This window comes from Phalacrocorax aristotelis, chromosome 20 (genome assembly GCF_949628215.1).
Source record: "Phalacrocorax aristotelis chromosome 20, bGulAri2.1, whole genome shotgun sequence".
Taxonomy (NCBI): domain Eukaryota; kingdom Metazoa; phylum Chordata; class Aves; order Suliformes; family Phalacrocoracidae; genus Phalacrocorax; species Phalacrocorax aristotelis.
The window spans coordinates 6188744-6212843 of NC_134295.1; the positions used below are offsets into that span (position 1 = coordinate 6188744).

Genomic DNA, 24100 nt, shown 5'->3' on the forward strand with positions numbered 1-24100 from the left:
AGCTTCAGTGTAAATAGATTCATCATAATTTGGGAGGAAAGCAGCTGAGCAGGGGCCCGGCGGTGCTGTGCCGTGCTGGGCATCTCTCGGAGAGGGGGTGTGGGGATGAGGACCTGGGAACATGTGCAGCTGCTTCGCACCCCCCAGACCCAAAGCTGTGTGGGCCGGCTCCCTGCCTGCTCCCTGCCTGCGGGGGCTTGGGGTGGTCTGGCTTGTGCGGGCAGAGGATGCTGGAGCAGAGCTGGGCAGCCAGGCCTGGGGGGCAGCAGGGCAGCGTTTGAGGCTGGAAAGTCTCTGCGGCGCAGAGCCGGACACCGTGCTGAGGTGGTGTGAGCCAGGATGGGTGCTGGATCCCTCCAGGGCTCGTCGGTGCTGGTTCAGCTCTGGAAAGTCGGCGGCTCTGTTCCTGGGGACAAGGGGAGAGCCCTGCCAGGTGTGGGCAGCGTTCCTGCCACCAGCAGCAGTGCCAGCATGAGAGATGTTGGCAGAGACCCCATCCCAGGGCTCTGACCCCAGGCACCACGTCCTGGGCCAGACTGTCACGAAGCCACCAGGGCACTGGGGACGATGCATCAGCTCTGCGGCATGGTAGGGGCTGGGTGCCCCGATGCCGCAGGGTCTGCCCAGGGCTGCTCCTGGCATGGCCAGGCGCTGCGGTCCGGTGCTGCGCCGGCGAAGGAGCATCCCTGGAGGGACACCCTCCTCCCCACAGTGGCACTCATTCTGGCCAGCGACGCCATCACGGGTGCCAGCACCCGGGTCCCCTCTGGTCCCTGGGGGGAGGATGGGATGCCATCCACAGAGATGGCAGCCACGGGGTGGGGTTCACCCCCATCCCGGGGAATGGGGTGCCCCGCTCGACCCCCGCAGGGGGTTCCCTCCTCCGGGCGGGCGTCCAGCCCCCGGGGGAGGGGGGAAGGTGGGGTGGGGAGGGCGCTGCAGGAGGAGGCGCCCAGGGGGGAGGAAGAGGAGGAGGAGGAGGAGGGCGGGGATGCGAAGGCGGGCGGTGGTTCGGTTCCCCCCGGGTTGGGGAGGCGGAGGGCGGGCAGCCGCCGGGGGGACGGCTCGGGCCCCCCCCGGAGGGAGGCGGGGAAGGCGGCGGGGGCGGCGCGGCGGAGCTCCCGGTGTCCCGCGGCTCTCCCACCGCCCCGGCCCGGCCGGACCCGCGGCACCGCCCGCTCCCTCCCCGCCGGCCCCGGGTCCCGCCGAGCACCGCGCAGGTGAGCCCCGGGCCCGCCCTGCGCCCCCGGGCACGGGGAGCGGGGCAGAGCCCGGCCCCGCCGTCGGGCGGGCGCCGAACGGGGGGCTCCCCCTAGTTAATGGTAATTAATCACCGCCCCGGGGAGGGCGGGCCGGGGACGGCGTCCCGGAGCCGTGGGGACCCGCCGGTGCGGAGGGTGCGGGGGTAGGAGAGGCGGGGTGCAGGCGGGGGCGCACGGGGGGCAGCGGTGGGTGCAGGGGGTGCGGGGGGAGCAGAGGTGGGTGCACGGTGGGCAGGGGGTGCCAGGCCAGGGGAGCCAGTTGGCAGCAGAGGGGAGCCGGGAGGTGCGGGAGGTTCGGGGCAGGGGAGCTGGGGCGCAGGCAGGGAAGAGCCGGGGGGTGCCGAAGAGCTGGGTGCGGGCAGGGCAGAGGTAGGACCGCTGGTCGCGAGGGTCCCGGACCGCTGTGAGCTGGGACGAAGGGATGCATGTCCCGCTCTTGCGGCGGCGAGCGAAGCCGAGCGTGTTGGGTCTGTCACAACGCCCGGCTCCAGCTGCCTGCAGCCCTGCCTTGCCTCGTGGCAGGAAGCAGGCAGGAGGGAGGCCAGGTTGGGGTGACCTGCAGGGCCTGGGACACCCTGGGGATCCACACGGGACCGGGGGATAAAACAGGAGGGAGTGAGACCTTCTCCTGGGGGTCCTGCTCTTGAGGCACCCGGTTCTGCTCTGGGGTGCCCCAGCTTCTGCATTTCCAGATGTTTGGAGTAAAACTGGGTGCTGGGGTTGGACTGAACCGGTGAATGCCGGGATGCTGGGGCTCGCCCAGTGTGCTTGGGCTGGGTACAGAGCAGATGGGGGATCCATCAGTGGATGGAGGCCACACTGACCCCCAAAACTTGACCAAGACATGGCTGAGTGGGTCAGCATCAACTCTCTGCTGGTGGCTTTGCTGGCAGTGTCCCAGTGTGGGCAAGCTCCGGGGGTTGCGGGATGGTGCCCACCACGTGCCTGTACTGCTGCTGCCTGATCTCTCTCCCTTGCAGGCAGCCGTGTCGGCCCCGAGCTGCTGCGGCGGGGACCATGAGGGGTCTCTGGGCCCTCGCGCTCGCAGGGCTCATCAGCGCCTGCGAGGGGAAGGAGCTGCCACTGGCAGAAGGTAAGGGGCACTGGGAGCGAAGGCTTGGGGTCTGCACAGGGGCAGCCCCCTCCTTGCCTGCTCCCAGGAAGAGGAGGGCTGGTCACATCCAGGGATCACGGGGTAGAGGTGGCCAGGGGACACCGTGAGCCATGCCAGGTCCCCACATGCCCGGACCACATGCAGAGGCACGCTGGTGGCCGGAGAAGCAGCTGCGGACATCAGCTCTCTGCTGAGCCCCGGCTGTCCTGGCTTTGGGACTTTGCTCAGCATCCCGGGCAGGCAGGGGGCCAGGGAGAGCTGAGCGAGCCTTGCTGCGGGGAGCCAGCCCGGGGACACCCCACCATCGCCCCCGCAGCGGCCGAGCACCGGGAACGCCCCATGGCCCAGGCCGTGCTCACGGCCATGGGGCGCTTGCTGCCAGCTGGCGGCGAAGGCAGCGCCGTCCGGCAGCGTATGCAGGAGCTGGATCCGGGCAGAAGCGAGCGAGGACTGCTCTGTAGGTGAGCCAGGACCGCTCGGGGCAGCGGCGAGGATGCACAGAGCTCCTGAGGGGCTTTCGGCCTCTGGCTGCGAGGTGGGAAGAGGTTTGGCCATGGTGTACGCCAACGATGGAGGGCTTGGGGCTGTCCCCATGCAGCTGGGGTCAGGGAGACGATGACTGAGCCCACAGGGTCCCCGCCAAGGCCTCCCTGGCTGTGGGGCCGCCGCGCTTGGATCCCAGTGTGGGGCCGGCCGCAGCTCAGGGTGAGCTCGAGGCGGATGGCGGGGAGGAGCTGCTGGCAGCGAAGCTGTGGTTGCATCAGTCTTTGCGGGGGTGGAGCGGTGGCTCGTCCCGGCAGGGCCCGGGGGCTTTGCCCATGCAAGGGACTCCATGGCTGGCACCAGCACCCGCTGTCCAGTGCGGCACGCCTGGCTCTGGGCCCTTCGTTAGGGAAATGAGGGCTGGGGAGATGAGTTTTTACTTTAGGGGCAGCGCTGGGGCTGGGAGAGGCTTCAAAGCAGATCAGCCTGGGGGTGATTTATGCCTTGCTTGGATGATCTCACTGCCAGCAGGAGGGAGATCTGCCCCTGGCTGCGACACATGCCTGTGGGGCCAGCTCCGGTACTGCAGCCCCTGCTGCTGCCGCCGTGCCGGGGGTCCCGAGGGCGAGGGGCACCTCCCTGCACCACTGCTGGCTGCGTGCGAGCGAGTGGTCAGCCTGTGGGAGAAGCACTGTGGTGGTGCCCGGTTCTCAGGCGGAGGTGGAGGTGGGCAGTGGGGCCGCAGGGGCCAGAGCTGCACCTTGGAACAGTGAGGACCGGGAAGGAGGCGGGTGAATCATCAAGGGCCATCCCTGCTTCACAGAATGGAGACAAAACAAATTCCTTCTCCAATACCCCCTTGTTTCCTTGCCTATCTCACACCTCCCAACATCTGGTCGCATCCAGTGGAGATGGATTAACGCTGCTAAAGGAATAATATATCAATGCAGTTGCAAACAGCGCCGGTGTGATTGCGACTGACGCGGCATTCCCTGCAGCTCAGCCTCTTGCCATCCCCCGGCCTGGCCCTTACTCCTGTCCCCTGGGGCCACCAGGTCTGAAGATGTCACCAGGATGGGACAGGAAGGCCAGCGGTCAGCTCTGGGTGCCATCTCTCCACCTTGGGTGCTCATGGCGCCTGTCCGAGTCTCCTGATGCTGATTTCAGCCACGGGGCTGTTTTGAGGCAAAACACGCAGCAACTGGGAAAAGCATTTCACCTGGTGAACTTGCTGTGGGAGGTGGCTGGGGCCAGCTCTGAGCTCACCCTCTGTCCCTTCCAAACCCGCTGCTTTGCTCTTGGAGGGCTGTTTGCAAGGAGCCGGTGCTGCCGTGGGAGCTGTATTTGCTGCCCTGTGGCTGCCAGCGGCCTCGGCATGCCGGGGGGCCAGGGCGAGCTCCCAGCAGCACCCTGAGACCCGCTGGGGCCTGGGGGGCTCCGCACGGTCTGACCCTGCTAATACAGCCTCCCCGTGCCCCCGGGGACACCACGGTGATGTGCTGATTTGCCTTGCAGGGGAGCCATGCCCACAGCTCTGGGACGAGGATCTGGTTGGGGACAAGTATGAAAACATAACGGGTAAGGAAAGCCCCTCTTGCCGCACAGACGGGGGCTCTGCACAGCCCTGACTCCCCGGGGATGGGCTCCGTACCCTGCCTGGAGAGCATCAGCCCTCGGCACCCATGCGAGGGCCAGATCTCACCCCCTCTGCTCTGTCCTGCAGGTTTTAACCTGATTAAAAGGTTCGACCTGCTGAAGATCTCCTCCATCAAGAAAGTCCGCAACCCGAGGGGGCCGGTGGTGCTGCGACTGGGTGCCGTGCCGCTGGTCCAGCCCACGCAGTGAGTGCGGGCAGCTCGTGGGCTCGCCTTTAGTGGCCAGAGCGCTGCCGAGCACCATCCCCATGTGTTTTAAGAACGGGGCCTGAGTGAAGCTCATTAGGCTTTGCCCTTAACTGGTGCTGGAGAGGCCAGGCAGCTCTGTGGCACCCGGGGGGATGCAGAGGTGCTGGTGGTGCAGCCCTGGGGCTCCCCAAGCCACCTTCATCCTAGAAAGTAAATCATGGGCTGCAGCAGCTCGGCTGGGTCGTGGCCAGCCCTTATGCAATCGCTGCTCTGTGGCTGCTCTGTGGCTGCTCTCCTCACCTTGGCAGGCACTCTCTGGGGTCTAGACAAGCTTAAAATGCTGCACAGCTCCGAGCAGGCACTGCCGGGTTTGCTGGGGCCACAGGGGTTTGCTGAGGGAGGCACACAGAGGCCAGCCCTCAGCCCCATCGTCTCCAGCACGTCCTGCACAGCCGTGCCCGAGGGGCAGAGGCTGGCAGGAATGCTGCAGCGTGGCAAGATGGGATCAGGTCCACGTCCTCGGGAGCTGTTCCTAGAGGAAGCTGCTGTGGTTTGCACGCCTGCCTCCTCCAGCCTGCCTGTCCACACATCGCCCCGGGGCTGGCACACCGCTACACCGGGCACGGGGCTCTCCCAAGGGCAAAGGAGGCCCAGCCTTGGCTCCTGACCTGGGCAGCCACGTCCTTAGATGACTTCGAGATGGCAGATTCTCTGGGCTGGGGTTGTTCTTGGCCAGGTGCCTGTGGCAGCCCAGAGCAAGCCCTGGGGAGCGCACAGCGTGAGGGTGGCCCCAGCAGCTGACGTCTGAGTCCCGGGTGGGCACCCATGGGTGCTTCTCTGCCATGGACCTGCCCTTGGGTGCCCCACAAGGACAGCCCCATGCCCTGCAGGGAGCAGAGGGGACTGATGGGTCTGGCTTGCTTCCCGTGCCTTGATCCCGCTCCAGAGCGGTGGCTTGGAAAGTCGCTGGTGTGGTGGAGCTGAGGCCAGGAGCTGAGTGGAGCCCAAAGCAAGTATTTCCAGTGGTTGAGCAGGCTGTGGGCATGGTCCCACCGGGGAACGGCTGCCCTGCTCCTCGCCATGCGAGTGGGGACCAGGCTGCTGGCGGGGAGGCTGGCGCCACGGCTGCCCACTGCCCACCGCCTGCGTGGGAGCATCCGTCCCATGGAGCCCATGGGGTCAGGGACACATTTCCCGGCTGCCTGAGGCCAAAATTCTGTATTGTGGTGATAAGTGCATGGCTCCGGGTGCTGCAGCTGCCCCAGGAGGGCTGTGTTTGGGGGTGCACGGTGGAGATGGCATCTGTGCCTTGGGGCAGGGATAGGGATGGTGGTTGAGGGTGCCTGGGGCAGGCTGGGCTCAGTCCCCTCCACTGCATGCATGTCCAGCCGGCACTAGGGATGCAGGTCTGCGCTTTGAGGGGATGGTCTGAGCTCCCCGTGCCGTGCCAGGACGGGAGGAAGCGTCTCTGCCGTCTGCCTCGTGTTCAGCTCCTGTTGCATAAGTGCTGGCGTCTCCGGCAGCCACAGCCCGCGCGTCCGGCTGAGACACAAACAGCTCCGGGTCCAGGCGCTGCCACGTGGGGCCGGGACTGGATCCTCCCCGATGGCATCTGTGGTGCCACTGATGGGGACAGACCCCAGCGGGACCCACGGGGGCCGTTGCGGTGATGCTGCCAGAAAGTGCCATGTGGGTGGGGGTGTCGGGGCCATTGCGAACACCAGCGTCAGAGCTCGGTGCGGGGCCTGGCTGCCCCTGACGCCTGTCCCCACAGGCAGGTGTTTCCCCATGGGCTGCCCCCCGCCTTCACCCTTGTCCTCACCTTGCTGCTGAAGAAGAACAGCACCGGGGAGCACTGGTACCTCTTCCAGGTCACCGACCGGCAGGGCTACCCCCAGGTAGGGCCCCAGGGCAGCAGGACATGCCATCATCGAGGGGACAGCTGGAAGCCATCCCTGAGCATGGTGTTGTCCCCCTCTCTGCCCAGCTCTCCCTGGCTGTGCATGGCCCCGAGAAGAGCCTGGAGTTTCAGGCCAGGTCGCCGGGAGCTGCATTCGTCAGCGCCATCTTCGCGGGGAAGGCCGTGGCGTCCCTCTTCGACGGGCGGTGGCACAAGGTGGTGGTGGCCGTGCAGAGCCGCGCCATCTCCATCCACCTCGACTGCGCCTCCATCTCCTCCAAGCCTCTGGCACCCTGGCGGGCACTCACCCCGGAGGGCAACACCTTCCTGGGGCTGGATGCCATGCGTGGCACCCCAATCCGGGTGAGTCCCCTTGGGGGTGCCGGCACGCTCTGCCTGTGATGCAGGATCTGTCCCTGCATGCCCCTGACCGGCTGCCCCCCTTCCCACTGCAGTTTGACCTCCAGCAAGCTCAGATCTACTGCGACGCCGAGCTGGCCAGGCAGGAGGGGTGCTGCGAGATCTCAGCCAGTGGGGTGAGTTCCCCCCAAGCCCCCATCCGGGTCCCGGCTGGGCCCTGGCATTGCCCTGCATGATTGGGGTTTTCCCCAGAGGGGAAGCAGGCATGGTGAGGGCAGGTCTCCCAGCCAGAGCTCCCCTGGGGGTCACCTCCTGCCCGCAGTGGCAGGGGACACAGGGCAGCTTTCTCCAGCCCTGGGACATCACTCGATGCCCGTCTCCGTGGCCGGTGCAGGGCACGGTGCAGGATGCATCCCTCTCCCAAATCGCACTGGGTGCTCGGGCAGGGCTGGGGCTCCCAGCTCTCACCCCAGCAGCCCCCCATGACCCTCCCCTCTTTCCCGGCAGTGCCTTGTGGAAGTGCCCAAGACCCGTCGTCAAGCAGAGCTGATGCAGAGCAGCAACCTCATCGAGATCTCGCCGCAGCCCGAGGGCCGGGTGTACACCCGCTGCTTCTGCCTGGAGGAGCCGCTGGGCGCGGTGAGCTCCTGCATCCCTCCGGCAGCTTGGCCTAGGTCCCCGTCCCGGCGTGGGATGCTCCCGGCGCCACAGGGCGGGCAGCACTCGGCTGCTGTGCGGGTGCCTGGTGCTGCCGGGCCGGCAGCCACGTTGATTCAGCCCCTGGAAAAGCCCTGTCTCACATTTTCCACCACGCCAGGCTCGGTGCGAGGGGAGGGAGGGAGCTGGCGGCGGCCAGACGCCAGGGAGCGAGGGAGGGGAGGGCTCCTGCCGCCCCGCTGCCGGTCTGCACTGGCTGAGCTGCTGGCTCGGGGCTCAGCCTGGGGCAGATCGCACCCATGGGTGCCCCAGGCAGGATAACCTAAGGGTGCACGGGCAGGTAGCACCTGGGGGTGCACAGGCAGCATAATCCAGGGTGCATGGGGAGGTATCACCCAGGGGTGCACAGGCAGGTAGCACCCACGGGTGCTCTGCTCTCTCCACAGGAGCCAGTTAGGACCTCGGGGAGGACTGGCCTGAGGGGAGATCACGGGGAGAAGGTGAGGGCAGGTGGAAAAGGGTGCCCCAGCCTGGCTGTGTCAGTGCCAGCACGCCTGGCTCTGCTCCCCTTCCTCCTGCCGGCACCGTGCCGGGGCCCGTCTGCACCCCGGTCTGGGTCTGTCCCTGGTCTGTTCAGGAACTTTTGGCTGCTGCCAGAGCTGCAGGGATGCCTGCAGAAGCGGCTGCTCTGCTCCCCCGAGCAGGAATTGAGGCCCCACTTAACTCTCCGCCGCTGCTGGAGTGATCCCAGCCATGGCCAAGGGCCTCTTTGTTCCCTCCAAGCGTCTCCAGAGCGCTGCTGGAACTGGGAAGCATCTCCAGCGTGCTCCATGCCCCGTCCTTGCGTGGCCCCATCCCCCCGGGGTTGTTGCATCCCAATGGTGGGATTCTGCTGGGGATCCCCAGGATGCAAACCAGGTCCCACAGCATGGGCTGGAGGCCGTGTAGCTGCGGGGGCTATGGACCTGCCTGGCTTTTCACCCTCTGCTCTGTGTCACTTCCCCACAGGGTGACAGGGATCCCACCCCCCGGCATCTGGGGGCACCCAGTGAGGGGGTGAGGTGTGGGGCTGGCCTCAGCTGGGGGATGGGAGCCTAGGGAGGCTGTGCTCAGCTCTGCCAGCACCCAGGCATGGGATGTGGGCAGCCCCATCCTGCCTGGCCCCGGTCCCATGGGAGCACACTGGAGTGGTGGGTTTGGCCCAGCGGAGCTGTGGTCAAGCCCCAAAGCCGCAGGGAGAGCCGGGTGCCAGGCCAGCCGCCCTCCTCACCTCCCTGGGGATGCAGGCAGGGAGAAATACTCTCCTGGCTTTTCCCTCCTCTGCCCCAGGCATCCCTCTGTGCCCACGGCCACCCAGGGCTGGTGGGGGGAGATGGCACTGGGTGAGCCCAGCGGGTTTGGGGTGCCCAGGGGAGCAGGGCAGTGGCTGCGGGGTTGTGGGTGCTGTAGGGTTGTGGGTGCCATGGGCAGTGCATGGAGTCAGTGCAAGCCTCCACCCCTGTCTTTCCCAGTGCCCACCGTGCTCGCCGCAGACAGCCTCGGCAAACGTGAGTGTGCAACCGGGCAGCACCGGGCTGTGCTGGTGGGAGGAGGTGGGGTCCCTGACCCCATTTGCTGGGGCTGGGCTGTGAGCTGGGGCAGGCAAAAGCCACCAGGGTGAGTGTCACAGGGCTGGGGGTGTCACCTGATGCTCTGCCATCGCTGCCAGCCCCCTGTGACCCATGGCTCCTCCCAGCCCAGGGCCTGGCAACATCTGGCTGTGGGGAAGGTCTCTGATCCCTTCCAGCTGTGGCCCCATTGTTGTGGCAACCTCTGGCTGGAGGCGTGGGGCCGATGGCAGGGGGGACGGTGGATGTTTGGGACCCCGTGTGCCCTATGGGGCTCCCAGGGTGGCACTTGGGGAGAGGGTGTTGGGAGGGTGCGGACTGCAACGGGACGGGGGCTCTCTCCTGCTGCTGTTTGGAGGCAGCTTGCCCCTGCAGGGCTCTGGCACTGCGGGACACCTCTCTCCTCTCTCCCTAGGTCACGCTTGGTCCCCCAGGTCCAAAGGTAGGTTTGTCACCCCCCAGGACATGCAGAGCCTAGCTCTGGCAGGGACGTGGCCACGCAGACCCTCGACTGTGACCGGAGCATCCCTGCCCGGGAGCCATGGGCCCTGCTGTGAGCACACGTGTGGACATGGGGACACCCTTCCCCACCTCGTCACCCGCACCTCCCCTCTCTTGCAGGGTGGGAAGGGTGAGCGCGGCCTTCCCGGCACTGCTGGCAGCAAGGGGGAGAAAGGCGACCGCGTGAGTGTCCCTCGCCATGTCCCAAGCAGGGACCCCTCCTGTTGCGGGGCTGCTCCCTGTGGGGGTCTGTAGCACACAGGGGTCCTGGTGCTCTGGGGAGCACTCCTGCCCCCCATGGCCCCCCGTCCTTGGCCATGGCCAGTGCAGGCAGAGCCCCTGAGCCACCTCCCCTCCTCCCACAGGGCGCTGACTGCGTGCGCACCCACCCTGGTGGCCCCGTGCAGGTAAGACCCCCCCATCATCTGCATATCCTTACCCTGGCTCTGCTGACCCCCCTCACCCACTCCCTCCTCATCCTCCCCAGTGCGCCGAGGGGCCACAGGGCGAGAAGGGACAGCGTGGAGAGGCGGTAAGTGATGCTCAGCAGATGGGGCCGTGGTGCGGGGACCTGGCGGTGCTTCCCCTGCTGCGTCTCGTGCGTACCCCAGGCTGGGGCGCAGGGCTCCGACCCCAAGGAGGCAGCTCAGTGGGTGGTGGTGGGATGAAAGGAGCGGTGGTGTGAGCAGGAGGGAAGCCCCGCACGAGCCCACCCATGGGCACCTGCATGAGCCCACCCATGGGCACCCACTTTCCCCTGCTGTTCCCACGCAGGGGCTCCCGGGGGCAGCTGGTGCTGATGGGCAGAAGGTAAGTCCAGCCTACCCGTGGGTCCTGGCATTGCAGCGGGGACGACTGCTCTGTGGGTCCTGGGACGGTGGCAGAGGTGGCAGGACCTGCCGGTGCCAACCCGGGTAGCATGGGAGATGGCATGGGTGATGTCCTTCTGTCCCACAGGGTCAGAAGGGTGAGAAGGGCGACGGGGGACTGCAGGGCAAGCCGGGGCGCCCAGGGCGCGATGTGAGTAGTGCTGGGTGGTATCTGGGCATCCCCTGGGGCACCCCTTGGACCGGCGGGGTCTGTCCGCTGGACCAGCCCTGTGGCGTGCACGGCGCTGCACTTGCCGAGCTTTCATGTCCTGTTCCCCTCCCGGCAGGGCCGGCCTGGAGAGATTTGCGTAGTGGGTCCCAAGGGCCAGAAGGTAGGTAGGAGCTCGGGTGGGTGGGAGGGTGGGGGCAGCCAGGAGCAGCACTGGCACTGACACCCCCTTTGCCTTGCAGGGTGACCCTGGCCTCGTGGGACCCGAGGGGCTGGCTGGTGAGCCGGGGCCCCCGGGGAAGCCAGGCTCGCCGGGCATCGGCTTTCCAGGGAAGCCGGTAAGGACTCCCATGCTGTGGGGCTGCGCCCGGGCAGCATCCCTGGCTTAGGAGGGGGTGAGGTGTCCCCCGCCAGGGCTCTGCGATGGGGCTGGTGGGCTGGGGTGCTCAGGCATGGCTAACTCCGTCCTCTCTCCCTTTCAGGGTGACCCAGGTGGCCCCCCGGGTCCAAAGGGAGAAAAGGTGAGTGTGGGGGAAAGGGGTCCCGACCCCGTCCTGCCTGAGGGCAGCTCAGAGCGCAGGCGGCGGGTTGTGCCGGGGATCCCCAGCTGGAGCCGGATCTGCCGCAGCTGAGTCAGTGCTGGCTCACGGTGCCGCTGGCTGGGCAAGACCCAGCTGGGTGGCCCAGGGCTTGGCTTGGTGGGGCAGCAAGCCCCCCTGGGGGGAGAAGGGTGCTGGGGGTGCCAAGGGCCATAGATTTCTCCCTTGCTGGGCTCAGGCTCTCCCATCTCTGGCTCCAGGGCAGCTCCGGAGCTCCTGGACCTGGAGGATCGCCTGGGACACCCGTGAGTATCGTGAGCCTGGAGCCAAAGCCCAGGGTCAGGGATGGCTTTCTTGGCTCGGGATCAGGGCTGCTTGGCCAGAGTAACAGCGGGATCCAAGCCCAGGCGCGGAGAGGGGTTTGGGAGAGTCGGCAGCCTCGTTTGAGGCTGGGACCGTCCTGTGCCGTGGCTGGTGGCAGGGGTTGAGGGGTGCTGGGTGGCATTGCCAGGGCAAACCTTGGTCTCAGGGCTCCCTGAAGCAGCCCCATCCCTGCCTTCTTCCCACAGGGACCCCCCGGCGTCCTGGGGCCAAAAGGAGACAAGGTAGGTGCAGCGGCAAGGTGGCCCAAGGGGGGGGCTGTGCCATGCCTCGCTGTGCCATGGCCATGGCAGCCCCTGCCAGCCCAGCTCCACCGTGGTGCCCATCGCCTGGACTCGGGGCTGCTTGGGGCATCTCGGGGACCACCCCAAGGACTCCCCAGCCTGGGGTTGCATCTCACTGTCCCTGCGGGCAGGGCGAGCCATGCGAAGTATGTCCCACCGTCTCCGAGGGGATGCTCAGTGCCACTGGCCTACCTGGCAAGCCGGGACCCAGAGGAGCACCCGGAGCACCCGGCAAGGATGGGGTCTCGGTGAGTCTGAAGCCAGTGGCTTGTGGGTGGGCACGCAGGGTGGAGGGCAGAACTGGGTCTCATGTCGGCATTCCTAATGCTTCCCCTTTGTTTCCCCCTCCCCAGGACAGACCCGGCCCTGCAGGACCCAAAGGGGACAGGGTAGGTGACGTGGGGCTGAAGGGTGGGCTGGCTCATCCCCAGCCGGAGCAGGGGCCCAGCTCCTCTGTTTCATCCCCAGGGAGATCCCGGCATCCAGGGGATAAAAGGAGAGAAGGTGAGTGTCTGTCCTTCCATCCCACCCACCTGCTCGGCAGGCAGCCCCTGTGGTCCCCCTGAGCCGTGCCCTCTCCCTACCCTCGCAGGGGGACTCCTGCCTGTCCTGCGATGCCCGCGTCCTCGCCGCGCTGCTGCGGGGTCCCACCGAGGGGGTCGAGGGTGAGCCGGCGCCGCTGCCGCCGGCGCTGCCAGTGAGTACACAGGGAGGGCTGAGCACCCCTCTCCCGTGCTGGAGGGGTGCCGCGGCTGCCCTGGGGCTGCGCAGGTGCTGGGTGTGTAACCATGTGGGGCTTTTGGCAGGGTGAAGCAGGGCTTCCTGCGCTGGCCGGCGTCAAAGGCGAGAAGGTGAGTGACCTCAACACCCACCCTGCTTTCTGAGCCCCCCGAGGGAGCAGCAATGGCTGCGTCGCCCCATGGGGTTGGGGCAGCCTCGGCTTCCTCTGGGGCCTGACCCTGACCCGCATGTCTTGCAGGGGGATGGCGGCCAGGAGGGACCCATGGGCAGACCGGTGAGTAGGGGTGCAGGGTGGGTGCTGGGAGCCCGGCGTGTGCAGGAGCCAGGCACTGGGGGCCACAGTTCCACCTCTGCCATGGCTTCTCTGTGCAGGGGCTCCCAGGAGACAAGGGTGATCCAGGCGTTCAGGGGCTCAAAGGAGAGAAGGTGAGCTCTGCAGTGGGGACCCCCTGGAACCCCGCTCCCTGCCCCATCCCTCAAACCTCCGCAGCTGAGACCCATGCAACTCATTGCATGGGACAGCCATGAGATGGGGAGGGCAGCAGGGGCTGCGGACCCCCCGCCCTGCAGTGCTCCGGCCCCCAAAGCCACGCTCCGACAGGGATGTCCCCTCCGCAGGGCGAGCCGTGCGGGCAGTGCCCTCCCGCACCACAGGCCCTCGAAGGGGCAGCAACGGTGCTGGCCGTGCCTGGACCGCCGGGGGAGAGGGGCCAGGGCGGCCCCCCGGGCAGAGCGGTGAGTGCCCCTCCCCAAGATCGCAGGTCCCCATTTTGGGGGATGCTCTGGACTGACCCGTTCCTCTGTTCCCCCAGGGCAGACCTGGTGATGCTGGCCAGAAAGGACAGAAGGTGAGAGGGAGTGGGTGGGGAGCTCCGGCAGGGCTGGGGGTGGCAGAGGGGACTGTGACCCCACCAAGAATGTGGGGCTGGAGGAGTGCTGTGTGCCCCCCTGCCCTGTGCCAGCCTTGTCCCCTCTCTTTGCCAGGGGGACGCAGGCAGCCCCGGGGACCCAGGCACCCCAGGAATGGCCGGTGTCCCGGGGCTGTCGGGTGAGCCCGGCATCAGGGGTCCAGCCGGCCCTAAAGGCGAGAAGGTGAGACCCCCCCACCCTTGCATGGGGATGCGCATCTCATCACCACAGTGTCATCCACCCCTTTCATCCCTCACCCATCCTGACCTCCCCTCCTGTGCTCCCTCCTCTGCAGGGAGATGCCTGCGAGCCCAGTCCCTCTCCGCATGGGGACTTCTCAGATGTGGTCGGCATCCCAGGAAAACCAGGGGCCAAAGGGGACCAGGGCCCCCCGGGCATCGGCCAGCCGGGCAGACCCGTGAGTGCCCCCTCCCCGCAGTGCCACGGGTGCCAGGTGGCATCGTGCCCTCGGGGCTGACCTCGGTGTGTTTTAGGGGAAGCCGGGACTGCCGGGGGTTCAGGGCCCTGCTGGGCTGAAGGGGCTGCAGGTGAGTAGGGCTGTGGGGAGCCAGGGGCGTGGGGCTTTGGGGCTGCTCACTCTCCCTCTGTCTCCCTAGGGAGAGCCAGGACCGCGGGGGATCGGCCAGCCAGGACCGCAGGTGGGTGTGTGGGGCGCCTGTGCCGTGCTGTGCCGTGCCGTGCCACTCTGCCAGCTCTCATGCACTATTTTTCCCAGGGAGAGCCCGGGAGCACTGGACCACCCGGGACACCCGTAAGTAGCATTTTGGGCTGCCCAGCCATGGGAGATGGAGCAGCTGCCAGCCCCCCGGTTCCTGCGAGCGGCTGGATCGCACCCCTGCAGCATCAACCCTGCAGTGTGGGCAGTGGCAGTGGGGGTCCTGGCCAGACCACCCTGGGGACAGCACTGTCACCACAGCTTGATGGGTGGGAAGCAGGGCTGGCTGGAGCTGGCAGGGGGAGCTAATGCCCTCTTCTGCCCCCAGGGCCCCCCCGGACCCCAGGGCCCCCCAGGAATGGTGGCAGAGAAAGGTGCCAAGGTAAGGGAGCATCCCCCAGCCCTCCCTCCCCATCCTGCCCCCCCACTCCTGCTGTCCTTCCTCTGCAGGGATCTCCGGGCCCCAAAGGTGCCGTGGGACCCCCTGGGCCACCAGGGATGACCGTCACAGGGTCACCAGTAAGTCCTGTCCTCCAGGACGGGCATCGCTGTCCTCCCCCAGCCCCTTGACACTGGCTTAAAATTGCCGTGCCGCGGTCTGAGCGTGGAGCTGAGCTTCCTCACCCTCCTCTTCCTCGCAGGGCCCTGAAGGGCAGCGGGGCCTCCCCGGGGTGCCCGGGTCCAGTGGGCAGCCGGTACGTACAGGGGGTGGCAGAGGGGCCGTGCCTGTGAGTGCGGTGCTGAGCTGCTGTGTCCCAGTGCTCACCCTGCCGTGGGCGGGGGGGGCATGGCGGGGGCCGGTGGCCGCCTGCTAACGCACATCTCTGGTTTTCCTCCTTGCAGGGAGAGAAGGGTGCCCAGGGTGAGAAGGTGAGTTGGGGTTGGGGTCGAGCCGTACCCCCGTGCCACCCACCCATCCTCTCTGCCATCACCTTCTCTGTCTGCAGGGAGACCCCGGGGAGTGCGCCTGCCCACCCGGTCCCCGCCAGGACCCCAGCTACACCGGGATGCCGGTAAGCACCGCAATGCCCATGGGCACCCCCCGGCTACGATTCACACCCACTGAACATTTTCCCCCTTCTCTTGGCCCCAGGGAGCCCCAGGACTGTGGACCGGGATGTCCTGGCAGCCGCAGCCAGGCCCTCAGGTGGGTGCTGCCCCCACTGCGCTGTGCCCACCGGCCCCCCACCCCCCACCGCCTCACCCCCTGCCTCTCTGCATTTGTGTTTTGGGGTGTTGCAGGGTCCCCCAGGAGCCCCCGGGCCCCCTGGCCCCCCTGGAGCCCCAGGCCGCCAGGTGAGCAATGGGAGATGGGAGGAGGAGCTCCTGCCTGGCATTTAGCGCAAGGTTTAAATAGTCAAGCTCTCTCCCTGGCTTTAGGGGATGCCAGGACACAACGGTTTACCAGGACTGCCTGGACCGGCTGGAGACCTGGTAGGTAGTGGCTGTGCCCGCCGTGGCTGCCCATCCTGCTCCCCTCAGCTCGGGGACCATCCCCTTCCCTCCTGCATCTCTTCCAGGGGCCACTGGCCCTCGTGGCCGAGAGGAACATCGAGGTGCTGAAGGTGAGAGCATGCAGATCGGACACCTTGCCGCCATGGGTCATGCCTGGGGGACTCCGAGCCCCTCACGGTGCCTCTGACTCCCTGCCTCCTCCCAGACCCTCTGTGGTGACTGCGTCCAGCTGCAGGCAGCCTTCAGAGCACCCAGCAGCGTCAAGGGGGAGAAGGGGGACAGGGGCATGCCAGGCGCCCCCGGCAGCGAGAGCTGTGCCCACGTGAGTATTTGCCCACCTCTGGGTGGGAATCCCGGTGCCCAAAATCACCTGGTCCTGGTGGGTCTTGGTGTGAAGTGCAGAGATGCTCCTGAGCTCCTGGGCATCAGCTCACAAGGCAGCTGTGCAAAGCAGCAGGCACTTGCTGGGCTGGCCATGCTCTGGGCACACTTTGGCCACGCTCCGGGCACACTGGTCCTGCCCGGTGTGCAGGCAGGCTCCCACGCACAGCTCCCACCTGCCGGGATGGGGTCCCCAGGGAGGGTGATGGGGTTGTCCTGTTCAAGGGCTGGTCAGGCTGGAGGAGTGGGTGCTGAGCACCCAAGGGGTGTGGGATGTGGGGCTCTATGCCCTGCTGTGCCCCATGGCTCCTCCAGTGCATCCCTGCAGGGGATCCCCAGGTGACTCCTGGGTTTTCTTCCAGTGCTTCGCCCAGTTCCCGAGAGCCGAGGAGGCGCGGGTGAGTGAACCGTGCTGCCCTGCACCCTCTCCCTGCCCCTGGGACAGAGCTGCTACCCTAGTCTGGCTCCCCAGTCCCCAGGGTGCTGCAGGGGTGGTCCGTGCTGGGGCAGGAGCTGGCACTGTACCCCCATTGTGGGAGCAGCTGGAGCTTTGGGGAGCAGAGGTTGCTTTGGGGGGCACTCATGTGTTCCCGCTCCCTGCAGGGTGACAACCCTGACCCGGACTGCGTGGGCAATCCCGGGCTGCCAGGCACCCCGGGCATCCCCGGCGAGAGAGGCGAGCAGGTGAGTACGCTCCCCATCTGCAGCGCTGTCTTGTTCCTCCCCTTGCCCCGCCGTCCCAGCCCTTCCCGGTGGGCGCAGGGGCCATGACTGGTCCCTCGGTGCCCCTCGGAGCTGGAGCAGTGCCAGGTCCCTGTCCCCACATGGTGGTCATGCCTACTGTACCCATCTCTCCCCAGGGCTCACCGGGACTTCGAGGACCCCCAGGGCCACCTGGGCCCATCGTAAGTACCCCTGCACGGGGCGGGGGGCTGCTGGGCTGCACGGGCATCATGTTATGGTCCTGGGGAGCTTGGAGCCCCTCATTGCAAGTTGCCAAGGGGGCCCAGCACCCTGCCCCAAGGCCGTGGTGATGGGCAGAGGGCCGGGGCCATGGTGAGGCAGAGGTGTAGCATGGCACGGTTGTCCCCCAGCAAGTCTGAAGATGGAGGCGAAGGTGCTGCCAGCCCAGAGACGGAGCAGGAGCCCGGCTTGGTGGGAGACCGAGGCTGAGCTGGCCCATGCCCAGCCACTCTGCAGCGCCCCGAGGGCTCAGCCCAGGCTCCTGGGTGCCGTTTCCAGGCTGTGACCTCCCTGTTTCTCCCCTCAGGGCCCCCCAGGCTTTCCTGGAACGCCTGGCGCACCCGGACTTCCCGTAAGGACCCAGCACGGCTCTGCTCTGTGCTCTCTGTCGCTGCCGCTTGGTTTGGCTGTGTGCCCTGTCCCTGTCCCCCCTGGGAGCAGCCGCAGCCCAGCTGCTTCCCTCCCCTTCCACCCCATCTCCATCCTCCCATTTCCACCTCTTCCATCCCCCTGCAGGGGGTCTCAGCGGACCTGGGGTCTGCAGGCTCTGCAATGCTCTTTCTGAGCTCAGGGACCTGGTGCTGGCACTCGCCAGCCCCGGTGCAGCTGCCCACGGTGCCCTGTGTTGGGGCCCTTCACCGCTGCGGGACCCAGGTGTGCCAGGGCTGGCTGCAGCCCCTGGCTGGCCTGGCTCGGCTGTGCTCGGTGTGCTGGGGACCTGCTGCCCCAGCTTGGGGCCCGTGGCTCATCACAGCTCCCATGGGGTGCACTGGGTGCACCAGATGGCACCTGGCTGCTGCCCCTTCCCCAGCTGCCCCTGGGGACTATACCCTCGTGGGTGCTGGGAGATCCCCCCGTGCAGCCGGTGCTGCCTGGGATTCACCCTCTTCTTCCCCTGGTCCCCAGCTCCTCTGGGGTCAGCCAGCCTCCACCACCATCTCCATCTTGATCATCATCTCCATCTTGATCGTCATCTCCATCTTCATTTTCATCCTCATCTTCATCCTCCTGCTCCCACTCGTGCTCCCTCGTAGCACGAGGTGGGGCTATGCCAGCGGCACTCAGAGGATCCTGCCCTCCCTCACCCGTGCCAGCCGTGTCCTGCTCCTGTCCCCTCATCCACTAATGTCACCATAACACCACAGTCTGTGTGGGTCTCTGTGGGTCTGTGTGGGTCATCGCTCTGCGGTGTGCCAATGTGTCCTGTCCAGCCTCCACCGCCTCGGTACCATGTCACCCCACTAACCCGCCCCAGCGGTCCCGTGACACGGCGCCCGGGGGCTCCCGGCTCTCACCCGAGTCACCCGTGCCTGGGAGGACGGGGAGGCAGCGGGTGCCACCAGGCCAGAGCTCTGGTCTGAAGCGTGTCCTGGGCAGTGGCCGGGGTGCCAGGAGCTGGGCACCCCACGCAGCCCCCACCCAAGGCTGAGCTTTCCACGGCTCCGTGGCACCGGGGCTGCCTGTGGGTCCTACCCGCCGGCCACAACCTGGGGGGCACAGGCAGCAGTGACCTGTGTCTGGGTGTAGGTGTAGCTGGCTACGCGTGGGCGTTGAGCCCGGTGCACCTGGCTGGCGCCGTGCCTGGAGGGAGCCCAGCTGGGTGCCGAGCGAGTCCTCCCCAGTGCCTGGAGGTGCTGGGCAGGCTGGGGCCAGCGCAGGCTGGTGGTGATCACAGACCCCATGGGCTGTGCCCGGGTCCTTGGCCCCTGCGCTCTGCCTGGCTGTGCTGCCAGGTGGGCACGGCCCTGGGCAGGGGCCGCAGCAGACCCCCTGCAGCTGCTCTATTCTCCCTCTGAAGGGTCTCCAGGGGGAACGTGGCCCTGCTGGGCTTGCTGGAGCCAAAGGGGAGCCGGTGAGTGGTGGTGGAGGAGGGGGTGGGGGGACACTGGTGCCCCATGGGCTTTGGGCACCTGGCTTGGGGCATTGGAGGTGGCTCAGCATCGTCTTCCTCCTGCACAGGGACCTCCAGGGCAGCCCGGCTACCCCGGTGCAACGGGTCCCCCCGGCCTTCCCGTGAGTACCTGCCAGTCCCCAGCCACCTTGTGTGTACCCACATCCCTCCCTGGTGCTCACTGAGGCCCCCCATGCTGCCAGGCATGGGCAGGCGGCCCGGGGACCCCAGCAGGCACCAAGCACCATGCCCCCGTGGGGCTCATCCCAGTCCCACACATCCCCCATGCCCTATCCATTGCCCATCTGTCCACTCCATCCATCTGTGCCCCATGCATGCCCTGTCTTTGCCCCATCCTTCCCCGTCCACCCCCACACCCCATCCATGACCCATCTGTCCCCCCACCACCTGGCTGTGCCCCGTGTCCCAGCCTGTCCCCTTTGCTGTGCGGGGCCTTCATCTTCTTCCTTCCCCAGGGCATCAAAGGCGAGCGAGGCTACGTGGGTCCCCCTGGGGAGAAGGGGGAACTGGTGAGTCTCTTGGGGCCATGCTGCTGGGGGCAGAGGGGCTGGGGGCTCTCCCAGGTGCCCCCCTTGCCATGGGCACTGGAGCTGAGGTCCTTCGCCACATCTATCTGACTCCACTCCTCCCCTTCTCAGGGACCCCCTGGCTTGGATGGCCTCCCCGGTCCCACGGGACCAGCGGTAAGTGCCCACCCGGATCGGCTCCTGGGGGTCTGTGGTGGCAGGGTACCAGGGAGTGGCTGCGGGTGCAGCAAGGTGCTTCCCACCCACCTCAGCTCCTCTCTCCGTAGGGGCCGAGGGGCGAACGTGGGCTCCCAGGCAGTGCTGGTGAGAAGGGGGACCAGGTGAGCATCCCCGAGGGGCCCACGGGGACAGGGATCCCCGGGACCCCTGTCGGGTAGGATGTGGCCGTCGGGGTCCCGCTCAGCTCTCCTCTCTCTGCAGGGTTTCCAGGGCCAGCCTGGCTTCCCAGGGCCACCGGTGAGTACATCCCACCAGGGCTGTGGGGTGCAATGCTCCAGCATAGCGGGGTATCCCCAGGAGACGATGCTCAGCCCTGGCTGTGCGCCCCCATGTCCCCATGGGGCAGGGGAGCCAGCCAGTGATGGGGACAGGGGTTTCTCTGAGACAGACACGGGCATGTCCCACGGGACAGGGTGTGGAGAGCAGCCCCAGAGCAAACCCATTAAAATTAGTTTGGAGGCATCAGGCTGTGCGGGGCTGGGTTCTCCCACCATGATGCCCCCTCACTCACTTAACACCCCCCTTCTCTTTAGGGGCCCCCTGGCTTTCCAGGGAAGGTCGGTCCAGCTGGACCACCGGGACCTGCAGCTGAGAAGGTGAGTGCCATGGGTGAGTGCCACCGGGACGAGGCTGGGTGGTGGCACTGCTCATCCCTCGGGCTGGTGGCTGGGTTTGGCCCCTGCTCTGCAGGGTGGCTGAGGGGCACCCAGCCCAGGCTGCTCCCATGACCTTCTCTGGCTCTTGCAGGGCAGTGAGGGCATGCGTGGGCCCACAGGGATGCCAGGGCCCCCCGGACCCCCTGGACCCCCGGGCATCCAGGTAAGATTCCCCTGTGCCACCCCTGGGGGCAGAGGTGACAGGACCACCAGTATCATCGTGCTCTTGGGGACCGCTGCTGCCTGGACCCTGTCCCTGGGGACCTGTTTCCATGGCCTGGGGTGCCCAGAGTGGGTCCCTTGGGGACCCCCCAGAGCCCCTTGGTGCAAACCACCCTCTGACACCCCCTCTTGTCCCTGCAGGGCCCTGCTGGCTTGGAAGGACTGGACGGCAAGGATGGCAAGCCAGGGTTGCGGGTGAGGTTCTGGGGCTCTCCCGGTTGCTGTCAGGGGGGCTGCCACCCTGCAACCCACCCAGGACACCCTTAACCCCCATCTCTTTCTTCTCAGGGTGACCCCGGCCCCCCTGGGCCACCAGGGATGATGGGTCCTCCGGTGAGTGACAGCCCTCCTTGTCACCCCTCTCTGGTGCTTGGTGCCTGGCATGTCCCTGCAGCCAGGACCGGGTGTCCCCTGAGCTAGGACTGCCCCACTGCGTGCTGCCAGGGACACTGAGCCCGAGGGGGTGGGTGGGCATCCCCCTACAGCGTGGTGCTGCAAGTCGGGGTCCCCGCAGAGACCTTGGACTGCCTTGGTCTGCTCATGGGAGCTTGGACCCCCACCCAGCTCTTTTTTCCCTTCAGGGCTTCAAGGGGAAGACAGGGCACCCAGGTCTCCCAGGACCAAAGGTTAGTGATGGTGGCGATGGGAGACACTTGGTGGTGACAGCCCCGAGGACCTCGGTCCTGGGCCAGGGTCTCCACGCACTGTGCTGCCAGTGGTGTCCCTTCCTACTTTCAGGGTGACTGCGGCAAACCCGGACCCCCAGGGAGCACGGGCCGGCCGGGAGCAGAGGTGAGGCAAGGGATGGGTGGGCATGGGAGCCCTGAGCTAGATGAGCCCTGTGCTGGCCCTCATCACGCTGCCTTCCTCAGGGTGACCCTGGACCCATGGGACCCCAAGGCCGGCAGGGACCCCCAGGGCTCATCGTAAGTTGGACGTGCTCCCCACAGCACACTAGGACGGTGCCCATGGCAGGGAGCATGGCAGGGCCTCCCTCTGGCACAGGGAGTGGGGGCATCTCCATGGCCTCCTCCATCTGACATCCCTCTCTCTGCCCCCCAGGGACCCCCCGGCAGCCCGGGGCAGCCAGGTCCCGCTGGCCTCGCCGGAGTGGTGAGTACTGCCTGGGGCTGGACCTTGCCCAGCCGCATCCCCAGCTGGGGGATGTGGGGGCCAGGTGGGTGCCTCGGAGGGTGGGCTTGGGTGTCTCCGTCCCCATCCTGCACTGACTCTGATGCTCTGGGCTCTCTCCTGCCTCCCCACAGGGGCTGAAGGGCGAGCGGGGCTCCACAGGGGAGCGAGGTCTACCAGGGATGCCAGGACAGCCGGGACCCCCAGGCCACCCAGGACCGCCGGTGAGTGCAGCAGGGTGTGTGTAAGGGGGTGCAGACCCCTGCACCCCAGAGCAGTGGGCACCTTGAGACCAGTACCATGATGGTCACCCTCTCACACTGCCCCTCTTTGATTTTGCAGGGGGAGCAGGGGCCAGATGGACCCATCGGTAAAGAGGTACAAGCAGGGGTTCTGCAGCTTTCCTGCCTGGTGGGATCCAGGGCTGAACCGTGGCATCTTCTGGCCTGGCCATGGTGGCCCCAGGGTGCCTGTGCAGGAGACATCGCTGCCACCCCGCTCCTCTGTGTCTCCCCAGGGCCCCCCAGGAAAACCTGGCATGGCAGGACCGGCTGGCCAGAAGGTGAGGGGAGAGCCCATCTGTGCCGTCATGGCCATCCTGGTGCCCCGCAGCCCCGTGTGGGGCTGGGGATGCCAGGGCTGAGCCCTGCGTCTCCACGTCTCTGCAGGGCGAAGCTGGATCCCCAGGCGAGAGAGGCTACCCCGGGGAGAAGGGCAGAGCTGGCATGCCTGGGGGGCCAGGGAAGAGCGGCTCCATGGGCCTTGTGGGGCCGCGGGGACCTGCAGGAGAGAGGGGCCCCCCTGGCTCACCAGGACCTGCAGGCAGCCCCGGGCTGCCGGGACCCCCAGGGATGATGGTAAGGGGCGGAAGACAGGGTGCAGGACCCTGTCCCCCCACAGGGCCTGGTGGCAATGGCCCCTGGTGTGTGTCCCCAGGGAGACGTGGTGAATTACGATGAGATCAAGAGATTCATCCAGCAAGAGCTGAGCAAGATGTTTGACGGTAATGGGGTGGCGGGGGCGGGGGCTGGTTGCACCCCAGCATCACCTCGTCCTCACTGGCGCTGAGTATGGCTGCCTCTCCCTGCAGAGCGGATGGCATACTACACCTCCCGGCTGCACTTCCCAGTGGAGATGGTGGCATCCCCAGGGAGACCTGGTCCCCCTGGGAAGGACGGGCTGCCTGGCCGGCCAGGACCCCCCGGCTCCCCAGGGATGCCAGGGCAGATTGGCAGAGAGGGGCGGCAGGGTGTGCCGGGCATGCGGGGTAGGTGCTGCTCCCTGGGGCATTCCCGGGGTCCCCAAGCACCGCGGTTGCGCCTTGGTCTCACTCCTTTCCATCCACCTCTCCTCCAGGTGAGCCAGGCGCCAAAGGAGAGAAAGGGGAGAAAGGCGTGGGGATGATGGGGGACAGCGGCCCCCCGGGACCCCCAGGTGAGCCCCATCCCGCGGCAGGGCAGGTGGGGGGACGCTGGGTCTCACTGCCAGTGCTGCACCCTGCCACCTCCCTCTGTCTCTTCCAGGTCCCCAAGGGCCACCAGGCTATGGGAAGATGGGCCCCCCAGGCCCCGTGGGACAGCAGGGCATCCCTGGCATCCCTGGCCCCCCGGGTGCCACGGGGCAGCCGGGCAAGACAGGGCACTGCAGCCCAGCGGAGTGCCTGGGTGCCGTGCCCCTGGAGCAGCCCCTCTTCCAGCCCAAAAACGTCAAGGGACCCTTTGGCTGAGGGGACCCCCATGCCCGCTGCGCCCCACGCCTTTGCTGTTAATATTGTTTCCCCGCTGTGCCGGGGGCTGTGCCTGTCCCGCGGCGGGGCGGGCGGGGGGACGCGGGTGTTGTACAGCTCCGTCACGATCATGTGGGCAGGTGGATCCTGCCCGGCCAAATACACCCGTGCTGGTGCCTCCACGCCTCCCGCCTCCTTGATCTCCACCTCATCCCCATCCCTGTCCCCATCCCTGTCCCCGAGGAACGCTGCTCTGCCCAGTCCTGCAGCCCCAGCCCAGTACCTGGAGCTGAGGCCACCCCGGCTGGGAGCACCATGCCCCTGAGCCCCCATGGCCCTGGGCCTGATGGGGGAGATACTGGGGGGGGGTCCCAGTCCTGCTCCCAGGGCATCCTGGCCCTGATCCTGGGGCATTCCAGCTCTGCCCCAGGGGGAAGCCCAGACCAGGTCCTGGGGAGCTGCCACCCCTGATTCCAGGAGATGCTGGCCCTGATCCCAGGAGATCCCAGCCATGATCCCAGCCCTGCCTCTGGGGAGATCCCAGCTCTGATCTTGGGGGTACCCTAGCCCTGTTCCCAAGCTGATCCTGGTCCTGCTTTTGGGCTGATCCTG

At 67.2% G+C, this 24100-nt stretch overlaps 1 protein-coding gene across 4 annotated transcripts; it reads left to right on the forward strand.

Annotated features, from left to right (window-relative positions):
• The first annotated feature begins 1023 nt into the window (after window positions 1-1023).
• COL16A1 (collagen type XVI alpha 1 chain) lies at window positions 1024-23666 on the forward strand. 4 transcript variants are annotated; one of them, XM_075114573.1, is made up of 71 exons: window positions 1024-1220; window positions 2243-2355; window positions 4375-4437; window positions 4583-4700; window positions 6478-6601; window positions 6691-6966; window positions 7059-7139; window positions 7471-7602; window positions 8067-8120; window positions 9132-9167; window positions 9643-9669; window positions 9849-9911; window positions 10094-10135; window positions 10216-10260; window positions 10503-10538; window positions 10686-10748; window positions 10885-10929; window positions 11009-11104; window positions 11249-11287; window positions 11566-11610; window positions 11875-11910; window positions 12102-12218; window positions 12324-12359; window positions 12439-12474; window positions 12563-12667; window positions 12777-12821; window positions 12950-12985; window positions 13084-13137; window positions 13330-13446; window positions 13524-13559; window positions 13696-13803; window positions 13916-14038; window positions 14115-14168; window positions 14238-14279; window positions 14357-14392; window positions 14625-14678; window positions 14747-14815; window positions 14938-14991; window positions 15140-15166; window positions 15244-15309; window positions 15390-15443; window positions 15539-15592; window positions 15677-15730; window positions 15817-15861; window positions 15957-16073; window positions 16495-16530; window positions 16736-16816; window positions 16993-17037; window positions 17403-17447; window positions 18894-18947; window positions 19055-19108; window positions 19463-19516; window positions 19646-19690; window positions 19801-19854; window positions 19955-19990; window positions 20287-20349; window positions 20501-20572; window positions 20773-20826; window positions 20920-20964; window positions 21213-21257; window positions 21370-21423; window positions 21504-21557; window positions 21694-21744; window positions 21897-21986; window positions 22105-22140; window positions 22280-22324; window positions 22431-22619; window positions 22699-22765; window positions 22853-23029; window positions 23119-23196; window positions 23286-23666. In XM_075114573.1, exons 2-71 carry the CDS (start codon window positions 2280-2282, stop codon window positions 23486-23488), a joined length of 4863 nt encoding a protein of 1620 aa, XP_074970674.1. In that variant the 5' UTR covers window positions 1024-1220; window positions 2243-2279; the 3' UTR covers window positions 23489-23666. The 4 variants fall into 4 exon arrangements, with proteins under 4 accessions (XP_074970674.1, XP_074970677.1, XP_074970676.1 ...); XM_075114575.1 differs by lacking the exon at window positions 1024-1220 and adding an exon at window positions 1251-1322; XM_075114574.1 differs by lacking the exon at window positions 1024-1220 and adding an exon at window positions 1347-1405.
• Window positions 23667-24100: the final 434 nt, after the last annotated feature.